Here is a 22,966-nt window from a genome sequence, read left to right as displayed (position 1 = left end):
GCTATGTTGGAGGAGATTGGTCTCCAGCTGTAAACAAAGAAGCTGCAACAAAGGGCACAAAGGAAGGGTTACAAAGATGGAGACAGTAAATTTTTATGATCTTCCAGTGGGATTGGGGGTTGTAGATTGAGATATTTGCAATTTGGAACTAACTTTTCAGCCATATCATGTTAAAAAAAAAAATTAGAATAGAGGAGTTATAACCCAAAGTAGTGTTGGTTAAAGTTTAAGTGGGGATTGCAAAATAAGTTGACATGTTGACAATTGAGAGCTGATGTTAGATTTAAATTCAGAATAATCAAATTTCTATTGGGACCTAAACTTAGTTGAAAATTGAACAACTGAAATCGAAAATCCAGATGGGCTAGTGCAAATGTAGCCACATCAGTCAAAATGAGCATGTCACCCTTTAGATATAACTTATTACAACAGAAGCCCAAAATAGCCCTCCATTCTTTTTATTTATTTAAGATGATTTACTGCTATTTACGACTTTCGATAAGACTGCTTGATGCTGGAGATGAACAAAATGTGTCAGCTGAAGTTGTTACGGTTAATTTTATCTATTGAGCGCTCTTTCCTTCAACACTCTCTATCAACGTCCTTACGCCATTACCATGCACGGAAGTGACGTCAGACACCCCCCAGCAGATTACCGAGCAGGATCCTAACAGAGCGGAGACAGCTGAAGGAAGCTAAGCCGAGCCAAACAGAGGAGTAAAGTCTTCAAAATCCGTCTTCATCCGCGGAAAATAATAGCGAACCGTTTTTAAAAACACCGAGAGCATAAAGTACACTCCTTAACCTTTCTAACAAGCTACGTATTGTCACAATATGAGGTGATTAAGAATTTAAAACAAAAGGCGAAAGATTGGGAGAGACGATTTCATCCGGGGACAACACAGAAGGAACAATTCATCGCTCGGACTGGTTTAATGTTTTGGGTGTTTTTGTCTTTTTTTGGTTTTTGAAAACACTTTGATCGTCAACTGAACATTTCTGGATAATTTGGAGCTAGCGACTGAGCTTGCTAGCCGTCTACAGTTGAATAATGGAGTTGAGAGTGGGAAACCGATACAGACTGGGCAGGAAAATTGGAAGTGGATCGTTTGGAGACATTTATTTGGGTAAGTCAAACTTGAATAGACGTAAAATAAAAATATTTCTGTCTGGGTTTGATGTGGATATTCTAAGAGTGTAGTAGCCGGGGTCTTTTCCGGGTTTATTAGCCAAACAGGGACGCATTCACTCAGGGTGGCCAGGGGAGGCACGAACCATACTGGAAATTTGGTTGGCCACCCCATGTAGCAGGCAAAAATGTCAGACCATTATTGTCTGTTTGTCTTGTCAGAGGTGGGTATAGTGTTAATGTCAGATATTTAAGCTTCATTGCAAAATTGCCAAAAGTTTTTATAGCATTTCCTCTCTTTGGATGGGTTTATTCTTAGTAGGACAATAGAAAAATACATTTGCAATGACACGGCATAGCACAGGAATCAGTCTATGAAAAAGAAGAAGACAGTGGCACTCTGTAAATGTGACTAATGCAGTGTGGCAGTACCATTAAGATGCTGGTCAATGTTTTAATTTTGACAGACAAGATCATTTGCATATTCACCTTAAAATACACTTCAACACTAGTTTAATTATTTGGGAAGGACCTTGTATGTAAGTGAAAATTACACATGGTTCAAGACCCTTGTAATATTTTAAAAATCCACACACAGTTGTCGTATGTACAAGATTTGGTGAAATTTGGTGCATGGTAAAAAGCAGCTCACTTTGTGTGGAGACTCCTATATTTCTTTGCATTTCAAAAGTTTTTCACGGTTCCGTGCTCGGGCTCATAGAAGTGAAAGAGATACATGATGCAATTGTACTGTTTTGCACATAACACTTCTTATGAAACTTAACTCTTGTAATCCATTCTGAATCTGTCCCTCTGTTGGGATCAGGATAATCCAGATTTCTTCGAAAGGTTTCCCCACATCCTAATAAATTTCAAACACTGTGCACTGTGGAGGTTTTACAGAGATCAAAAGTAAAACTGGGTTTCAAATCTCATTTCATATTCCTGTTTTGTTCTTCAGACTAGTCGGTCTTAAAATTCCAAACAACTCTGTGTAAGCCTTGGAGCGGTTTCTTTAGAATGACTTCTGCCTGACTTAAGACAGCAATATTGTAAAGTAAGAGTACATTATTAGCCAATAAACTGAACTGTGACATCCTGAAAGTTGTAAATAGCTCGCCCTGACAGGAGCTCTCAGCTACCACCAAACAATACAAGCCTGTACATTGTCCCTCTTTTTAATCATAGTGATGGTGAAAAGAATGTGTTTTTTTTCGAGGATTTCTTTTTAGAAGGATAAATGTAGGGCTGCAGCTATCGAGTATTTTAGTATTCGAGTATTCTACTGAAAATCCCATCGATTAATCGAGTAATCGGATAAAATACATTTTTGTTTAGTTAAAGAGCAGTTATTTTTCAAATGAAAAATTTTCCCTTTAAGAAATAGAATTTTCTGATACAGCATATCAATACGATCACTTGCTTTGGTAGCTCCAAAATCTGTAAACACACTTTGACACATTTTTGTGCCTTGTACATCTCATCAAATGCTGTGGACCCAAATGGCACCTGTTTCGTAGAACGACCCATTAGTCTCCAAACTCCAGAAAAGAAGCTAGATTTGTTGCTAGTTGCTATTTTGTATAAGAGGTAGCTTGAGGGGTCTGAAAACTCTCTTTATATGGCCTCAGCTCTATTTGAAATACCACTCTCTGATCTTTTTAAAAATTAAACGATTCCTCGAGGCAGAGAAAATTACTTGAGTATTTTTTGTAATCGAGTACCTCGAATAATTCGAGGAATCGTTTCAGCTCTAGATAAATGTCAACTTTTCTCTGAAACAGGATATTGAACAATCAAGATTATCCACTGCATTAATTTCTTGTCTGTAAGGGGTTATTTGATCTGTGCTGCCTGGTGACTATCAGCTGAAATGGTTAATAAATTCTGCTTGTTTAGTGCCAGAGGGGACGTGGTCATATATTATTGAGTTTTAGTAACTAAGTGCCAAAGGCAGTGCCCTATTGATCTGATAGTTAATACAATAATAGATGGGATGTGTCCTCTCTCATAGAAGGTAAAGGCTGGAGTGATACATTTCTGCTGTGGAGGGAGCATCCTTATAATTCACAGAAATGTTTTTCATTAAGTAAATGTGTAAAAAAAACTCTTGTGTGACCTCTTTAGAACAAACCGTAGCATCCCTCTGCTGTGACTTTAACCACCTTCATCGTTGTAATGCATCCTCTGGCTTCCATACTGGAAGTCCACGGCTCATGGCAACAGTGTTTGGGAACAGCTGATCACATTTCTGAGCACATTTACTTAGTCATCCGAACAACAATAGAGAGGGGTCATCGGTAATTCATGAGGCATTTTCACCGGCTGTGGACTGATCACTTTGACAATGGCGTCTGTTAACTGAAGCTTTATTCACACATGCATCCCTGGATATGTTTCCAACCTATGTACCCTCTACCCTGTCTGTCTTTATCGTCCTTAGGGAAAAATGTAGCATTCACACATTCAGTTCACCCTGAAAATTTGTCTAAATTTTATGCATATAGTGCATGTGTGAATACTAGAGATGGGCAATGATTCTCAAATATTCAAATCGTCATTAACATCAAATTGAATAGTTCATATGACAATGGCTTTGTCCTGTCTGTGGCAGATCACAATTTAATGCAGGCTGCTGGAGCTGTTATGTGTCCACAAAAAAAAATGGTTGAGCAGGACAGGAAGTTGTGTGCGAAAACCATGTAAAATGCCAAATGACTTTCAAAATAAAACAGTGTCCAAACCAGATCTTATTTGACTTGACCACGGCGACAAACTGACATAATGACTGGAGCGAGACCAGGAGTCAAAGGCTGGAGGATTTACAGCCAAAACAAGAACGGTTAGACATTCAAATATAGAATAGAATAGAATAGAATAGAATAGAATAGAATAGAATAGAATAGAATAGAATAGAAAATACTTTATTTATCCCCGAGGGGAAATTCAAGAGTCACAGCAGCATTTAAGAAAACAAAAGTAAGAAAGTGTATAGAAAGTCCAAAAAAGTCCATAAGAAATTAGATGACGACATCCTGTCCACCACTCTCCAGCCCAGCCAGTCTCCACCTCCACAGGGTCCAGGACTGAGCCTCCCCAGAAGTCTGTTCAGTCTCTGTCTCCTGGATCCTGTCTGCTCACAGCAGGCGAAGCTCCTCCAATGTTGCGCCGGCGTCCGATGTCAGCTCCGTCAGCCACGTCCGTGAACAGCACGATGCCGCTGGGTTAGCACAGCTAGCTCGTCCATCCCACGGGGTAGAACCCACGTTCCCAACAACAATGGATGGAAGGACAGGTCCACGTCGTCACCTCCCAGCTCACATCCGAGAACCAAGAACCACTTCCCAATATGGATTGGGAAGTGTGGGAACTCTTCCAAAAAAATGAATAAGAATGAAGTGCAATGCAAAGTCTGCAAGGTGAGGCCCTGTTTACATGAAGATCCTCCCAAAACGATAGAACACCAGTGAAAAAAATCTGTGTTTACAAGAAAGCGCCGAGGGACTGAAAACGTCTTAGTAAGCATGCCAGGCCTGTAGTCGCCGGTTTTGGTAGATCTCCACCAAAGTAAAGTTGGACTGATCATCTGGTGTGTTGGTGAATGCTAAAAGCAGAAGTGGAGCAACAGATGCTCATTTTGTTTGACAGTCAGCTGATTCAGCAGATTTAGCGACAGAAGCACAACACGGTAGTCCACGACCTTTGTAACAACGGCACTGTTAAACTGCTGTATGCGCTTGTGCGAAGCTACGTCAGTAGCCACGTTTACATGTACCCAAATATTCCACTTGCATTAGGTTTATTTGCTCAAACAGAAAGAATTCAACCTTTGCATACACCTCATTGTGAAAGACAAGTGCCAATCTGAATGGACATTTAATCAGTTTCACAGGGGTGGAATATTCCTTTCCCTGAACCGATTGAGGTATCCTGTATCCACTCAAATGGAAAGTTGTCAGGGTGTGTTCTTTCAGCACATGCTCAGATATGACGTAAGACGCAACTGGAGACGTTCCTCAAATTTAAAAATGGCGGTGAGCAGTCAACACTGGAGGAAAGTTTGCTTTTGATCCAAACTTTGAAAGAAATGAACATAATATCAGGCCTGGACAGACGACAAACTCACAATACGGAGTATTGCAACACCGTGATAAACAAACTGTCGTCCTCCAGCTTTGATAAATCTTGTGATGTTTACATTTTTCTGCGCATGCCCCATTGACTACTCTGTTTGATTACAGCGGCGCATGTAGACCAGAGATTGGAATATTCCTTTCCATGTATACTATTGTTTTCGGAAAAGTCATTCAGAAAGATGAAAAACTCCTCAAGTAACCGTGGCTATTGTTCACACTGAAAACGCTGGCTTACTGTTTACGTGGCTAAGGTGTCGGCAGTGTTTCAGAATAATACCACTCAGGATGCCGTTTTCAAAAGTTTGGGTTTTAGGTTTGGCCAAGAACGCTGTTTCCATGTAAATGTGAGGCCGTAACGCAACAATACTTTTGCATTTCACCCTAAAACCGTCAAGGCCCCTTGATCTAGCATATCACAACTAGGGATGGGTACCGAATTTGGTACTTTTACAGGTACCGACCGAATTCTGTCAAAAGTACCAGGTATTCATGTAAAACTAAAAGGTACCTAAATGCATCCTTGTGACTATGAGGGAGTCGAAGAGTTGGTGATTTTCCATGCTGGACATGAACACAGCATTACAAGGTTATATATTGAAGAATAAATTTGTTAAATTGAATTTTTTTTATATTTCATTATTAAATAACTTGATATTTTTTACCACATAAACACAAAAAAGTAACAAAACTTGGTATCGTCGAGTACCGGTACCGATTGCCAGGTACCAGGCATCGGTACCATATCATTTCAAATGTGAAAGGTACCCATCCCTAATCACAACTATGCCCAGCCATGTGAGAGCAGTGGAAGTGCGGCGCTTTCCGCAGATCAACAGTGAGTGTTCGGCTTTGTCACTCGAAGAAATAAGTTTGATGATCAACGTGCAGAGCAGAACAGCCCACTACGCCTTTTTCAAAATGTAATGTTGGCAGGTACATGTATTTGAGTGGGAGGCGGCTTGCGGCGGCTTGGGGTGGGTGGGTGATGATCTTTGAATACTTTTCAAATGGATATGAGCGAATATCGAACAGCTCAAATACTTGAAGTGCCTACCCCTGGTGAAAACAGCCACTCAGATTCAAATACAGCATTGTTTTGTGAGGTGATTTCAGTATCGTTAGTGGACGGTTTGCAGAAACATAAAGGAGACCTTATGGTTATCACACAGCTTATCTTCTGATCAGTTAGTTCACCTTTTCAAACACCAGCTCAACACTTTTTTCAGACTCAAGTTCCTCAAAACAAAAACAGGAAGTGTTTCAGACGGCTTCCTGATGACTGAAATCAGACAGTGACATGTTGGAGGTCAGGCAGGTTCATGTTTTTGTGTCTGTGTGAGGTCTTGTATTCCCTGTGGTCTTGTGAGAGTAAATACAGGAGCAGATGTGTTGAGCGTGGACTTTTCTTACCTCTGTTCAACAATGTAGATATTCAGCATTGTTTTCAAGGAGGCGCATAGTCTGAAGTTTTTATCTTAGACCGTGAGCATCATGTGCCTGTTTGCTGATCTGTTTTTGAGCGTTACACAGTGTTTTTGCATTATTTTTCCCACGAGTTCCAACAGCTGTTTTGAACTTGACGACCACTGACCCGTTCAGCTGAGGGTCTCCAGTTTACAGGGTCACTGTTCAGACCGTAACACAAGGAGCTGACAGACACATTCATGCTATCAGGCTCCAAGTTGTAACAGTGTTTCCATGAAAGTCAGTTTGTAGGTAAACCTGCAGAGGAATAATCCCTCCACCCGCCTCAGAACAGAGTTCTTGAAAGGTCCCGACTTCCTGCTGTGGAAAATCACCTCCTGACAGTGAGATCTGTCAGATCCACACTCATCCCTCCTCCTCTCTGACTCTCAGCTGACTAACGTGATGTCAGGCTCTGTATCAGAAGTATTTGATGCTCATCCTGTGTGATTGTGTAAAACTTATCACGAGCAACGTACCAGAGAGCTCTGAAAACGCTGACTGTGGGCTCAGAGTGCTGTGGCTCCGTCTGTTCGGTGGATTCTGTGTTTTGTTGTTGGCAGGAGGAGAGATGAGGTCAGCTGTTGGACTGAAGCCTCGTACTCTGTGTGCCGACCGTCAAATATTCAGAGCTGTGGAGTATTTTGTAATCTTTTAGAGGTTTCTTTCACGATGAAATATCCCCAGTCTGAAGCTGTGCTTATAGAAGGTTGTACATTTCGTCCCCACAAAAGGTTCCTGGTGACTCTCCAGCTGTTTTTAGTGCTGTGTGATTGTGTTGAAACAGGCTTCAGCTTCCCTGATCTGTGTTTGTCATCACCTCAAATCCCTGAGCTGGATTTTCCTCCGCGCTGTGCAAAACAAATACACACCACAGAGTTTCTCTTTCAGGGCATGACCTGAGAAAAGGTCAGTTTGATATGAAAAGTGCTGCATTGACACAGACTCACAGTCAAAATCAATCACATTCAATCGATCACATCAGTCTGAGCTGCTCAGGAATGAGCTCCTTCAAGTTACACACGTGTTTTTTCTTCCATGGACGCAGCATAGTGCGGCAGAATCAGCACTTCTTCAGCCGTCACACTGCAGGAATATGGAGGACTAACAGTGCCAAAATGAAATATATAAATACATCATTAATTAGATAAATAAATAAATGAATAAATGTGTCAATAATTATTTAATATTGAAATAAACCAATAAATAGTTAAATACAAGGCCTGTCACGATAACAAATTTTGCTAGAAGATAATTTTCCCAAATATTATTGCCGATAAACAATGTTATTGTCAATATTATTTATTTATTTTTTCCCATTTTTTCATTGATGTAATTATGATAAATGGGATAATAAAGTGAGTACACCATGTCAAAAGCAAGAAACTTTAATTTCTTAAGAGTATTTAACTGTAATTAAAAGGCCAGGATCTTTTAAATAAAATAAATTAAACAAAAAATATAATAAATTTAAAAAACAAGAAAGAGAAAAAAATACAATGAAAATGAAATGGACTCTCTTTTAGAAAAAAATACATGTCAATGAAAATAATTAATACTAATCAAAAACAGTAAAACATAGACCTTGTCTTCAAAGAAAAAACGAAACTCCAAAAAAAAACCCAACAATAAAAACCATAGCCTAAATAAAAGGGAGTTTATACAGTTCCTGAATTGTTTGTAACATGTACTTTTTCCCAGTCAATTCGTACTGTCTGTCAAACATTTTTAACATTTCTGGCCTTCAACCGTATTGAAGGGCTGCATTTCTTTGGCAATGTAGCTGTCTTTGAGCGCCCACCATTTGGCGCTTTTATTTCTATTTACTTTGCAGACCAAAAGCCTCAGTAAGAGCGGATTGTCAAAGAACAAGGCTCTGCTGCACCTCCCCTTCTTCTTCTTCGTCGCCACTATTTTCGAACAAATGCCACATATCAGCTGGTTGGTGTTCATGAGCTCACACTTTGTTCATTCTGATAAAAAACAAATATTCCCACACTGGGACTGTGGCAGGCGGCTTAAGAACCGTATCTTTCGTGCCATCACTCATATTAGCGTGTGTTTCCTCCTTACCCCTCAGGAGGCTCGCTTTAGCTCTCTCCGTGTGGACGTGCGAGCAGCCCCGTCTTCACCCCAAAGATCACATTTTTGACAGATGCTCACTCTGCTATAAATCCGCTAAATCCGCTATAGAACCTATGCACCCTGATGTTAGGAAAGATAGACGTAGTGAGCCATCTTCTCATTCAGCCGCTTTGGTCGAAAGAGAGGAGGAAAACAAACATGCATGCACGTGTCAGTTTATCGAGGCTGGCAAACTTACCGAGGACATTTTAATTTATCGTTCGGTTAATTGATTTATTGATTATCGTGACAGGCCTACTGAAGAGAAAATAATACAGTAATGATGCAGCACAGTTCATCGATTATGGAAAAACCTTGTTGACGCTTTTATTTATCAATTTTTATCGATTCGTTGTTTCAACCCTACTGAATTACCCCCACCCCACCCCCATCCCCCCAAAAACATGCTTTATCGCAATGGCAATATTGGTCCAAAAAATCGCTATTAGATTAATTTCCAAAATCGTTCAGCCCTAAGGCAAAACAAAAACATGAGATGACCGACTCTAAAGCTGTTTGCTAGTTTTCAAAGGCTCCTCCTCAAAACAAGCTGACCTGGTTATTAGGACCAGATGACCTGATAAAAAGTGGTCAAGCAGCAACTCACTGCTAATCAGTGCATGACAACGCCACACCCTGGCATATCACCTAATGTAAACATGAAGAATGAAAACTGCTTTTTGTCTTTTTTTCGTAAATTAAAAAAAAAAACACAAAGATTTTAAACAAGCAAAGCCCCACAGTCGTTGGTAGTAGGTACAACACTTTGCAGTTTCCATGCAGAGCCTGTTCAGTCTGACAGTGTGTCTGTAAACGCTCCAACACAGCCGCGGTCTGTTACCTGTCTGACTGGCCTTATGTAACAGAGCCTTGGCGTGTGATATCCTGGTAAACTGAAATGGTTCCAGCAGTGTATGCGAACAGGGATGGGTCAGCTTACATAAGCAGAGCGAACAGTGAGGAGGTTTTAGAGCTGTTACAATAACACAACCTGAGACGTGCTCAGACCCGGCGCTGCTGCTCACGGTGACTCACTTTACAAACCAGTGACGCCTCTCTGCAGTCTGCTTGTGAAACTTTGCGGTTTTGATTGTGCGAAAAAAGTTCTGGTGTTAGTCGTGGTTTTTTGTTGACGTCACGAAAGTCGGAAGCTTGTCAGTCGTTTGGAGTTGAGAAATGTCGCTGGCTTGCACTTTTAGAATGACTTGTTCCATTTGCTGTGAGGAGAGACGACACTTCAGGGTTATTGATGTGTGAAGCAACACCTCCTGCGGTCGCACGCTGGGTTTGATGAGGGCCTTGTCCTTAAGTCGAGGTCCTACAGCTCCAAGAAGATAAGCTTACTGCCTGAGCTTTAATATTTTCAGTGCAACATGTTGCATCTGTTGTTTACACTTTGTGCAAAGCAGAGTGTGCCGACAGCTTCAGGAACAGAGACATTTTATGAAGGCACTCTGAGGTTAAAGATTTCAATCCTGAAGCCCTGAGTGTAAATATTTTACCACTACATTTTCCCTAAGGACAAAAATGATATTAGGGACCCATTAACATTTCCCAGGGACCCACTCAAATCACCACCGCTGGGTCCCAGGGGCCACTACATTGAAAAGCTGTCGAGGTAGATAATAATGGAGACCTGAAATAACCGGAGAGTTCACCATTCACACCTGTGTTTAGTTTTTGAAGCTGCGTCTCAGCACAAAATAACTGATGTCATCACCATCAATAACTCATCTGTGACCTCACCCAATCGGGTCACTGAGCCGCCCAGCCAATCAGGATCAAATAAACTCCACAGTGCTCCTCACAGATGTACGGAATAAGATTTCTATGGAAGAGGATTAGGGCAACTGACATTTTTTTTTTTTTTTTTACTTTCCTTTCTTTTTTTTTCTTTTTTCTTTTTGAGAAAAGAGTCGGAATTCTTAGATTAAATTCAGAGTTCCATTTTTTCCAGAATTCTGACTTCTAATCTCATAAAAAAACAGTTATAAAAAATTGGGCTTTTTTTGTGGCCCTAATCCTCTTCCATAGATTTCAGCTTGTTTTTACGTCAACTTTTTGATCCTCCATCTGATAAGTGCCACATCAAACAACAAAATGTATAGTGACTCAATGCAACCAAGGCCGAAGTGTTTTTCTCTCCTCTACCTGTGTGTAGGGACGTGTCTGAACATATGTCTCAGGATTAACTGCACACACTTGTTTCTTTCCACATACACACACTCTCCGTGGAGAGATGTGCATTCTCCAGAGAAATCTGTCCGGACAAATCACATTCCTATGATGCAGTAACACCCGCAGAGCTCTGAACTCTGCCGCTCTTACTACACAAAGGCTTAACAGACATTTTCACTGATCAAATAGTTTATTGATGTATTGATTGACCTCATGCAGAGCCTGAGGCAACAACTCAGTGAGTCAAAGGTTTCATTGTGTGTAAAGGAGTCTGAGAATTAAAACATTTGTATCATTGCAACGAACAGAATCCATATTACACATTTTACATAATATCATAAATGTCAATATACCTTCGAAGCTGACCTGAATGCTGCCAGACTGTTGAGCATGCTCAATAAAAGCAGCAGGAAAACCTTAAAACTGGAGTGTAATGTATGAGAGTGAGTCCACAGCAACAAGCACACCATCCATCATCATTTCAGTCCCTGACAAGCTGATGAGAATGACGTCCAGATTAAAGCCCCAGAGAGTGACTATAGGTGTTATTTGGGTGAACTGACCCTTTAAAATCAGACTGGTTTGGCAGATCAATGTCCATTACTCAGCTGCACAGATCCCCGCCTCTGGACTTTGTTTCCCTGCCTCCTCAGACTTGTCTCCAGCCTCATTCGACAGATCCGTGTTCGAATTATAAAACATATCAGCTCCAAAATGAGTCATGTGTGCCTCGCCCTGCCGCCCCGCCCGCCCACATGACATCATTCAGGGAAATCAATGGAGCTCTAATGGAGCTGCTCTTAGCCTGGGATTGAACCATGTGTTTGAGAAAGGGGATTACGTAACCCCGTGTCCTGTTGCTGTGATTATGCTCAGGGAACTGGACCCCATGACCGTATTTAGGAGGAGAGCAGCTGGAGCTTTAGATCACCGGAGAGTCTCCTCAGAGCAGTTAAAGGTGATTAAAATGTCCAGATAGCTGCGAGGAATTTAGACAACATCTGCAAGAGGAAACATGAAAGAGGAGCAGGGTACACCGAGTCCAACCTGTGGGCTTGTTTTTCCTTTTGGCCGCGCTGTTAACCACCGATATGTTCATGTGTACCCAAGTAACCACACAAGTCATTTAAATAACTTTGACTGTCACCGTACACCTTGTTAAAAATGCAAACTGCTTTTTATTTTCATATCTACCTGATGGAGCAGATAAGACGGGGTTGGACTTTTACGGTGAAGAGAGACTCCCTGAACAAACAGAAACAGTTGATGAAGCATTGTTTTGGTACGAGATGCTGTTAAAACAGTTTTAGGCCACATATCTGACCCTTAAAGTCTCTGAAGGACACAGGTCTTCTGCTTAGGACTGCAGCTATCGAATATTTTAGTATTCGAGTATTATACTGAAAATCCCATCGATTAATCGAGTAATCGAATAAAAAACATTTTTGTTTAGTTAAAGAGCTGTTATTTTTCAAATGGAAATTTTTCTCTTTAAGAAATAGAATTTTCTGATACAGCATGCCAAAAAGAGAACTTGCTTTGACACATTTTTTGTGCCATGTACATCTCACCAAATGCTGTGGACCCAAATGGCACCTGTGTCGTAGAATGACCCATTAGTCTCCAAACTCCAGAAAAGAAGCTAGATTTGTTGCTAGTTGCTATTTTGTATAGAGGTAGCTTGAGGGGTCTGAAAACTCGCTTAATATGGCCTCAGCTCTATTTGAAATACCACTCTTTGATCTTTTTAAAAATTAAACTCGAGTAATTTTTGTAATCGAGTACCCCGAATCATTCGAGGAATCGTTTCAGCTCTACTGCTGCTTAGTCAAAAATAACAAATAAAAAACGTAGGGTTACACCTGGTTTTTACTTTCCCCATGACAGTTTTTGACACTCAGTGGCTTTTCCCACCTCGCCTCCTACAGCCTCTCTTTGCCTCCCCATATGTGTCTTATCATTCGTCGATCACCATCAGCAACACGTGTCATCAAACTATATAACGTTATCACAGCACATGATCCACGTGTGGAGCAGATGCTCAATGACGCAACGTTTTCACAACTATGAGGTGACAGATGGTGCAGGAGACATCACACTTCAGTCGATGCTTTAACAGGAGAGACAAATTCTAAGACCTCTATGATCAATGTATGGACACCTTTAAATTCTTACAATGTTAGTTAAAATGTCAGTAAACTAAAAAAAGACACCTTTTGAATTTTTTGATGAGTAACAGCTGAACAAACCAGACTCATTTTCAACAAGATTTATCAACTTTATTGTACTGACATGAATGAAATCTATGAAGTTATTTTTCTGAAGTTAGTTTCTTGTGACAGTTCCCTTAAAGGTAGGGTCTGCAGGAATTTCATCACTTTTTAAACACAACATTTAAACTGGCGTCCTCCTCCTTGGCTCAGTGCCAGCTGCAGCGCACACCCACTGCCTCTGACCGAAGCTACGTGAACACATTGACTAGCCCAGAAATCACCTGTGACATTTCGTTTCTATCCAGTCTATCCATCTATCTCCATTAGTCTCCAAACTCCAGAAAAGAAGCTAGATTTGTTGCTAGTTGCTATTTTGTATAAGAGGTAGCTTGAGGGGTCTGAAAACTATCTTAATATGGCCTCAGCTCTATTTGAAATACCACTCTTTGATCTTTTTAAAAATTAAACGATTCCTCGAGGTGGAGAAAATTACTCGAGTAATTTTTGTAATCGAGTACCCCGAATCATTCGAGGAATCGTTTCAGCTCTAACTTGCAGACCCTTTCTTTGAGTGAGTTTTTTATGAGCATCATCCTCACATTGAATCTTGGAGTCGTGTCTCAGACTACATCAAAGTTCCATTTCTTTTTAAACTCCTGATCTACCTCATGCTGTTACTTATTTCAAATATTCCAAAGAGTGTAAGGAATTTTCTGCCAACCATCGCCTCCTGTCTCCCTCTGATGTTCCTTAAATTGACCACGTGTCTGTATCTCCATTTAGCTCACCTTTTTCTCTGTCTGTCTGCAGGTACTGACATCTCAGTGGGAGAGGAGGTCGCCATCAAGTTGGAATGTGTGAAGACGAAACATCCGCAGCTTCACATCGAGAGCAAAATCTACAAGATGATGCAGGGAGGAGGTAATGTGATCTATAATGTACCTGGGTTTGTGTTTGAAAATGCTTTGTCCAATTGTTCCTGATGCTAAGGGACAGAATTCCTCTTACTGAGGACTGTGAATGCGTTCAGAAATAACAAATTTTGGTGGCAATAATCTCATTTCAAATTGTGAATTCTAAACAGGCAAATTTATAAAAGTGAGTCCTCACAGGCCCTTAAAAGGTGTTGAAACTAGAAAACAGGGAGAGTCAATTGTTGTCCTAGATTTGAAAAGACAAAGGCCTGAGGTGTGTTTGGATTAGGAGGGAAAGGAGACAAATAAAAGCAGTCATGCAACACAAAGTAAATATGAGCAAGTGGCACATCATCTCTGAGGTTTCATCAGATTATCTGCAAACTATCCCTCCCTTTGGATTTTTTTGTTGTTGTTGAGATGTATAATTTGACCTTTGCTCGCCTGTAAACTTGCCCAGCAAGATTTAAACATGAGAGAAGCAGTAAGAACCTGTCCCCCTGCGTCTATGTGTTGTTTCACCGCTCAGCCCCAAAAAAAGAGTCCTGCAGGGTCAGAAGTCTGTGCAACAAACTGGAGAAAACTGACGACCTCCAACAGCAGCAGAGAGCTTGTCCTCCTCCACACCTCGATAAACACCTTCTGACCTGATCTGGTTCCTTCTGTTTTTCATCAAACTGTGGAGAGGACTCGGCGTGTACAGGGGACAGTTTGTCTCCGTCAGCACATCTCTGCACGCACATGAGTCTGTATTTTTGTTCCAGCAGGGCAGGATTTATTAGGGCACAGAGGCTGACCCAGACTGGGGGATGTATTTGCGTTTGTACGTATATAAATAGCTGATGCAGAGTGTGTGTGTGTGTGTTTGTCCCTGTCCCTGCCTCTGTGTGTGTGTGTGTGTGTGTGTCGCTAGGTGCTGAGCAGCAGCTTTTTGTCGCTGTCTGCCTGTACAAGGAAATGCCAGATGGCCTCTTCGCCTCGGCAACGTCAGCCAATTACCAGCTACAACTAAACCAGCTGGCCCCAGCCTTCACACCCCCTGTGTGTGTGTGTGTGTGTGTGTGTGTGTGTGTGTGTGTGTGGGAAAGGGGGGCATAGACACTGTGCAGGATTTCTGTTCTCCTCTTCAGGAGCAGAAATGACTCCAGAAAACTTTTCCTCTTGTTCTGGTTTAAGTTAAGACTTTTTCTCAGCTCAGGACTCAGAGTTTTGTCAGTTCAACCACAACTGGCTGTTTTAGTTTACAAATTTGACTCATGGGGGAAACACAAACTCATCTAAGAAACCTTCATATTTACCATGAGTTTTCTTAATCAATGTTTTTTCTTGTTTATTATCATGTTATCATGTTTAGGGATGTCCCGATATTACATTTTCACTTCCGATACGATACTGATACTGCAGCATTGAGTATTGGCCGATACCGATGTTTATCCAATACGATATCAGCATTAAACATGCATACTTTTATACTTATTTTTAGACAACAATTGGACAACAATTGATATCGGCCGGCCGATATATCGGGCCAATATTTGGACATTTGTCTCTATCGGCCATCGGCCATATTTTCTTTTAAAAAGCCGATTTTTGATCCTTTGTATAAAAGGACGCAATTTTTGATCAGGCACAAAAAAGATGAGCACCTAAAACTTGTGGAACCACTTGGATACATTACATACTTTTGTTCAGATTATGTTTATAAGTTTAAATTTCTTTTTTGACATTTTAAGAAGAGTGTGAATGTTTACTACTGCTTGTTACATTGTGTTTACTCAGACAAAATATTTCATTGTTTTGAAAGCTGAATAAATGTTCAGAGGACTGGACACGACTTGTTGTAATAGATTTCTTTTAGTTGCTCAGAAATTGCTGCGTTTCACAAAAATGTGATAGATATATATTTATTTAACAATCGGCCTGAATATCAAATTGGAAAAATCGGCTATGCATATCGGCATCGGCTGCCCAAATTTGGAAAGCATCGGCATCGGCATCGGCCCCCAAAAAAACCATACTGGTCGACCTCTACTTATTTTGTAGTATGTCTATCATGTTAGAAAAGGCTTGATTAAGTGATATTATTCAAACAAAGAACAATAGTCAGCAACAGTAGGTATGAGGAAAAACTGACCCATTTATTATTAACCAATGGGTAACAGAAACTGCTTATATCGGATATTTTAGATGCATTCCGATACGATACCGATACTTGTTTTCTTGCTGATATCGGACCGATATCTGATATCAATATTGAACTGGGACACCTCTAATCATGTTATCCAGAGTGTTTTCAATATTCATTATGATAAAAAACTGATTGATTAGTTGTATCAACCTGAAATATTGAGGGTTTTCATGTAAACACACCTTTGTTTTGTGAAATCTTGGAGCTAAACTTTCCCCACCTCCTCTTTCAGTGGGTATTCCTACGATAAAGTGGTGTGGGGCAGAGGGCGACTACAACGTGATGGTGATGGAGCTGCTCGGCCCCAGTTTGGAGGATCTGTTCAACTTCTGCTCTCGCAAGTTCAGCCTGAAGACCGTGCTGCTGCTGGCCGACCAGATGGTGAGGGACCAGTTACTCCAGTTATCAGTGGCTTAAATAAAGTAGAAATCTGTGCTCCAAAGTCTGAAAGCTGTCAGAAAAAAAGGACTTGGTCTTCATGTTTTGAGTTTGTTGTCCCTGAAAGTACTGACATCACTGTCTTCGTCCTGCTTTAACAGATCAGCCGTATTGAATACATCCACTCCAAGAACTTCATCCACAGAGACGTGAAGCCAGACAACTTCCTGATGGGACTTGGCAAAAAAGGCAACCTGGTCTACATCATTGACTTTGGCTTGGCCAAGAAATACCGCGACGCCCGAACGCACCAGCACATCCCCTACCGCGAGAACAAGAACCTGACCGGCACAGCCCGCTACGCCTCCATAAACACACATCTGGGCATCGGTAAGACCCATGAAACCCTGACTCCAGCTGTGTCCTGGTCTGGATAGACCCCCTTCTCCTGACTCTGTCCTCTTTCCATCTACAGAACAGTCCAGACGAGACGACCTGGAGTCTCTGGGATATGTCCTCATGTACTTCAACCTGGGCTCTCTGCCGTGGCAGGGCCTCAAAGCTGCCACCAAGAGGCAGAAGTACGAACGCATCAGTGAGAAGAAAATGTCCACGCCCATCGAGGTCCTTTGCAAAGGCTACCCCTGTAAGTTCAACCACTCCTTATGATTCATGTCTTTGATAATCGCTTTGTCAGAGTGTTAATGTTCCAAACTTCTTCACCCTCAGCGGAGTTCGCCACTTACCTGAACTTCTGCCGCTCTCTGAGGTTTGACGACAAACCCGACTACTCATACCTCCGCCAGCTCTTCAGAAACCTGTTCCACAGACAGGGCTTCTCCTACGACTACGTGTTCGACTGGAACATGCTCAAATTTGTGAGTTACATCATCACATCAAAGACGTAGTTCAGGATTTCTGCTCCAACGGTTGATTGGACACATTTAGAGGCTGTTCCTCAGACTGACGAGAACAAACGGAGACACAAAGTTCATTTATGATACCCTGTGTGTTTGAATGCAGCTTTAAGTGTGTGTGTGTGTTCTTCAGGGTGCCAACAGAGCTGTGGAGGACGCCGAGCGGGAGCGTCGTGACCGTGAGGAGAGGCTGAGGCACAGCAGGAACCCCGGGGCCAGGGGCATGGCCTCGGCCTCAGGGAGAGCCAGGGCCGCTCAGGAAGTCACAGCCCCCTCCCCACTCAACCCCACCTCACACACAGGTCAGCACACACACAGAAAGTTACCCTGTGTTTGAATTGATTTCAAATATCAGCTCGACTCCGTCATGAGGTGTTTGTCACAAGACTCTCCCTTGTTTTGGAGCTGTGCTTTTATTGAGCTCACAATTGATTTCCTTTGGCTGAAAGTTGGAATTTAACTTTTGTTTTTCTGTCTTTCAGGTTTGGAGAAGGAGAGGAAGGTGAGCATGCGTCTCCATCGTGGGGCACCAGTCAACATCTCCTCCTCAGACCTTACGGGACGCCAGGACACAAGTCGCATGTCCTCACAGGTAACAGACACTGAACAAACAAACATGTTTTATCATTACACACTCTTGATATCAGTTTTCTGCAGTGTTACATGCATCCACAAGACGGGAAAAAAATATGTCTGGATTATTTTTTGAGTCAGGATCTGGATTTTATCAGGATTGTTTTTCACAATTTTTTAAAAACTACTTTGACCTGCAAACAACAGTTCTTGTCCTGCATTCTAAACTATTGTTATGCACCTTTTTTTGCCTTTTCTGCATCTATCACAAATTCCTAACTTTAATCTAGTTTTGTGTCTTTTAATTTTTGTTATTATGTGAACGAATTGTGCTCACCAGATGTTCCTTTAAAAAAGGGAAGCACGCATCACTCAGCTCACACCACTGAGCATGAATATATCAGGTTCACAGATCACTGAACAAAACACTTCCTCTTGTCTGGAGCCAAACGTTACCTTGTTCCCTTTTTTGCACCGCCTAGTTTAAAGAAGTCCCCGACATGAAGAAGAAATAAAAACCCCAGAAGACAACAGAGTCTGTGAGACAGACTGTAAGGAAGAGATTAAACTAGAGGTGATAAATACAATGATTAAAAACCATATCCTTAAAGTGATACTCTGGGATGGAACAAGTTGGGTCCTATCACAAGGTTTAGGACAGAAATTACCCCTACAGCAGTGTTTTTGTGCAGCATAAGCCCAGAGCGCACGCACCAAACACCCCCTCCCTGCTCCTCTGCCGGTTTCCTCTGCACTCAGACGGGGCCATATTTTACTTGACCAAAAACACAGATAAACGGACTCCCACCAAAAAATCTGATATTGGTCTGCATTCACGCTTTATTTAGAGAATTTTCAGTGTATTACTTTCACACAAAAACGATAAAGCTCGAGTTCTCATTGTGTCGTAAAACGGCGCTACCTCCGCTGCAGAGCCACAGCTGGCTACGAGGCGCTCGCCGCTTAGTGTATCAGTCTGCGCTCGGCGTGCCAGATATAAACAAACGCAGGTAGTCTGCCAGGATGAAGAGACACGATGGGAACTAGAGCCTTATTTAGCGGTGTTTTTGTGTGAAAATTCTCTAAATAAAGCGTGAATGCAGACTCATGTCAGATTTTTTTGGTGGGAGTCCGTTTATTTGTGTTTTTGGTCAAGTAAAAAATGGCCCCGTCTGAGTGCAGAGGAAACAGGCAGAGGAGCAGGGAGGGGGTGTTTGGTGCGAGCGCTCTGGGCTTCTGCTGCACAAAAACACTGCTGTAGGGGTAATTTCTAAATCATATCATCCTAAATCATAGTTCATGTGGCCAGTGTGACCACAAGTGTGCCGTACTTAAGCACAATTCACGTCTCTGCTTTGGCAGCTTCAGAGAGGTGGGCTTCAGCACGGTTCACTTCCTGTACAAGCACAGCATGAGGACAGTGCGTATGATTCATGGCATATGATTGCTCCTCTCAACAATCATTTTAATCAATAGCAGAGGTGTTTAGACGGCCAAAACAACTTAATATTAAGCTAAAAGTCTTTAAAGTTGTAGCAGTGCTCTCTGTGTCTCATTGTGTTGACTCTGATGAGATCACACTTCATGTAAACAGACGCTGAACAATGGCGCAGGTGGGCTGTGTGCGTGTGATACCTGCTAAAGACTGGTTCATATTGGTGTAATGTGACTGCTGGCCGTACTCTCCAGCAGGGGTACGACACTGCAGGGGGGGGCAATTGTGCTTAAGCATGGCACGGTTAGGTTGACCACTGTCACCGCGCCCTAAGTCCTTTGTTCCAATCAGCCTGTAGGTGAGGTGCTCCCCCTGGAGGTCAAAAGATGCAATGCAGTCAAATAAAGTTTATTAAAAAAAACAGGTTTACAGATTTTGTTTTTGTTTCTGAAGTGTTTGTAGTTTATCTAAAAATCTATCCTGGTACGCATCAGTTTCCACCTCTTTCATTTTCCATCAGCATCAACACCAGTTGGCTCCTGTTAAAATGAGAAAACCTGTTTCTTCTCTGTCCTCCTCAGGCGCTGTCCCGGGTCACACCCAGCGGCCTCCACTCTGCAGCTCCACGATGAAACCCCCCCACCCTCCCATTCACCTGTGCACCATGGAGGCCTCAACACGCACCACCTGCAGCACACACAAACACACAAACACACACACATTCACACACAGGACTTTGAATTCACATAGAGGACTTACCAACAGATGCACAAGAGTCTGGCTGCGCTCTTGTCCCCTTTAGAGGAGTGTGTGTGTATGTGCGTGCGTGTGTGTGTGTATGTGCGAGAGAGAGAGTGACGGGTGGGTGGAGTTCACTCGGGTTGCCTTAACAACCTCGGCAAAGTAGCAGCCACATCCTCCCTCCTCCCCCCATGGAAGACACACTCCTCCTCCTCCTCCTGGATGTCGATGAAGCCATGGATCCTCTGGCATCTTTTTGTTTTCTTTTTCAACTTTGATTTTACTCCTTTTTGTTCTTCGGCTGCTCGTTCTTCACAGGACTTGGAGAGTGACGAGTCTGTTAGCTGTTGGAGAAAGTGTGTGAGACTTTATTTTAACAATGAGAGCAGGAAGACACATGATGGCAGTGTTCAAAGCCCTGAGCGCGCCTGAGCTCTTTGTGTCCTAAAAGATTCACCTCTTCTTAGGCATTATAGGTTTAAATGTGAAGTTAGCAGAACTGATTTCTTTTAATGGGACAAAGGCCTTTTAACGCTCTCATTGATCAGTTTTTGTGTCTTTTTTTTCGTCCTCCTCAGGATGTTGTTAATCCAAAAACACGCAGCTCGTTTTCTTTCAGTCTTCAGGTTGTGACTGCGGTGTGCTGTTTGGGGAAGAAGCTGTAAATGGAAACAGTGAAATATTTTCGGGGGTTGATGTGTCCGCACTGAATGGATGAGACGTTTTTCTGAATCGGTGCATCGTGATGTGGCTTTGTGTGCGTGTTTGTGCGGTCTGTCGTAGAGCTTAAAGAGGGCGGGGGATTAACACTTTGAGGGGAAATTTTCGGGGAATCTTTTCAACTCTAAAATCTCACTCCAGGACATCCTGACATTCTGGGTCAAATGTGTTTTTAGTTTCTCTGTGAGCACACCTGAGGCACCTGGATCTCAGTCACGCCTCTGTTAAAAGGTCACATGTTCAGGCTGAAGCTGCTCCGATCACACAGAATGATCCACTCTCTGTCCTCTTGCATCATCATTTCTAAAACATGACAGCTCCATAGTGACTTTCTCATGTTTTCCTCAATCTCAGGACTCATCAGTGATCATCTGACCATGATGTAGACTCTCAAGTGATGGTACTAATTTTCAAAATGAGAGGATATCTGAGCCAAGACTTCTCCTCCTCTTCCTCCTCTGTGCTCTGGTTGTTGTTTACAGTTCTGAACTCCACAGAGCCAAGTTCAGGTTAAGAGGAAACAGGTTTTCTTTTTGCTTAACATCAGTTTGAGGTCACAAAAAGCTAAACGGATGTCGGATGATGTCTGATGAGTTCTGGGGTTGACTTTCGGGTTATTTTACCCTCCACAGGGGTTACATCTTCCTGTAGTCAGTGAACCAAGAGCTGAAACTGGTTTCAAAACAGGATGTAGAATACTTCTGGCACAAAAACAGCATTAATTTCCAGCTTTGGTGTGAACAATTTGATATAAAGAAGTCTTTTAACGCACTGTTACGTGTAAATTAACTATCACATGTTTGCAAAAGTCTGCGATGATTTTTTCAAAGATGGAAACAAGTTGATTTCACATACTACTCTGCAAAAGGAACTCTGCAGACACGCCAAGAGGGATGTAGGATGTTAAGTCAGAGCTCCCTCTGCTGGACAACCTGCAGAACAACTCCTACATCACTTCCAACATTAAATTGTTTAGGCTCAGATCAGCACAATGATGTCAGCCGTATGAATTAACTTCCTTTTGATGGAAAAAGAGGCAAAACATAAATTTTGTAGCTTCAGACATTAAGGTGAATTGGGTGAATTGGGTGAATAAATTCCAGCACAGTCTTGATCACCTCCAACTCTCCCTTCAGACAAATGATGCGTGAGTCCAGGTGGAGAGTCTGGTGTGCTCTCAGAGGTTTTGAAGTCTTACAGCCTGCGTGTTGTCTTAATAAAGTCGTTCATAGCGGGGCAGAGGCGTTTCCTCCCTGCAGGTTTTGAAGTGGAAGATTCTCTTTGTGGTAGCCTGGTTGAAAAGTATCGTAGGCCATTTTCTGTAGTTTCTGGGGGAGGGGGTTGTAGTGGTAATTTGTACATGTCTGTTCTGTTGTTGTGTATAGGATGTGCCTGCTCTGTCTAACAGGATGATGACAGCGTAAGGAGGGACTGGGAACGCTCACTCCGTTATTTGTTTTTTGTTTTTTTTTTCACCTGTGGGCTTGAAAAAAGTGATGGATTAACTCCGTTTGTGTCACTGATGACGGCTGTAGTCGTACACTTTAAACGGGAGCTCGGTTTTACGTCTTATTCTCAGTTTTTCCTCCTTTCTTCACCTCCTGTCCCTGTTTGTTTTTACCTGTGCAGTGGAGATGTTGCTCATGTCCCACAATGCATCTCTCACTGTGGATTCATGGGAAATCTTTCTGTCCTCTCCCTCCCTAAGACTTTTGCTCCTTATTTGTAATGCCACTGTATTTGTGTATTTTAAAACTGTAAATAAATTAATAAGTACTTGTACATGTTGCTGTTTTTTTTTGCTGTTATTTTCCTTGAAGTAATGTCTCAATCTAACCACTAGGGGTCACTGTGGA

General features: G+C 42.0%; 1 protein-coding gene across 1 annotated transcript; it reads left to right on the top strand.

The window, feature by feature from the left end:
* Nucleotides 1-649: 649 nt before the first annotated feature.
* Nucleotides 650-22,892, top strand: csnk1da (casein kinase 1, delta a). The gene is made up of 9 exons (XM_074696450.1): nucleotides 650-1,127; nucleotides 14,055-14,165; nucleotides 16,579-16,727; nucleotides 16,886-17,114; nucleotides 17,200-17,370; nucleotides 17,454-17,602; nucleotides 17,775-17,943; nucleotides 18,124-18,233; nucleotides 20,231-22,892. The coding sequence occupies exons 1-9, from the start codon at nucleotides 1,052-1,054 to the stop codon at nucleotides 20,279-20,281; spliced, it is 1,215 nt and encodes a 404-aa protein (XP_074552551.1). The 5' UTR covers nucleotides 650-1,051; the 3' UTR covers nucleotides 20,282-22,892.
* The last annotated feature ends 74 nt before the right edge of the window (nucleotides 22,893-22,966 follow it).

This window comes from Halichoeres trimaculatus, unplaced genomic scaffold (genome assembly GCF_033239565.1).
Source record: "Halichoeres trimaculatus isolate MK-OKI-2021-1 unplaced genomic scaffold, fHalTri1.1 fHalTri1_scaffold_20, whole genome shotgun sequence".
Classification (NCBI taxonomy): Eukaryota; Metazoa; Chordata; class Actinopteri; order Labriformes; family Labridae; genus Halichoeres; species Halichoeres trimaculatus.
The sequence above is the reverse complement of the archived record's forward strand: the minus strand, read 5'-3'. Positions and strand labels throughout refer to the sequence as shown.

Coding starts and splice junctions, on each gene's coding strand:
- csnk1da (XM_074696450.1), top strand. CDS start 1,052: ATGGAGTTGAGAGTGGGAAACCGATACAGACTGGGCAGGAAAATTGGA. Junction 1,128..14,054: donor GTTTGGAGACATTTATTTGG/GTAAGTCAAACT, acceptor GTCTGTCTGCAG/GTACTGACATCTCAGTGGGA. Junction 17,115..17,199: donor AAACACACATCTGGGCATCG/GTAAGACCCATG, acceptor TTCCATCTACAG/AACAGTCCAGACGAGACGAC.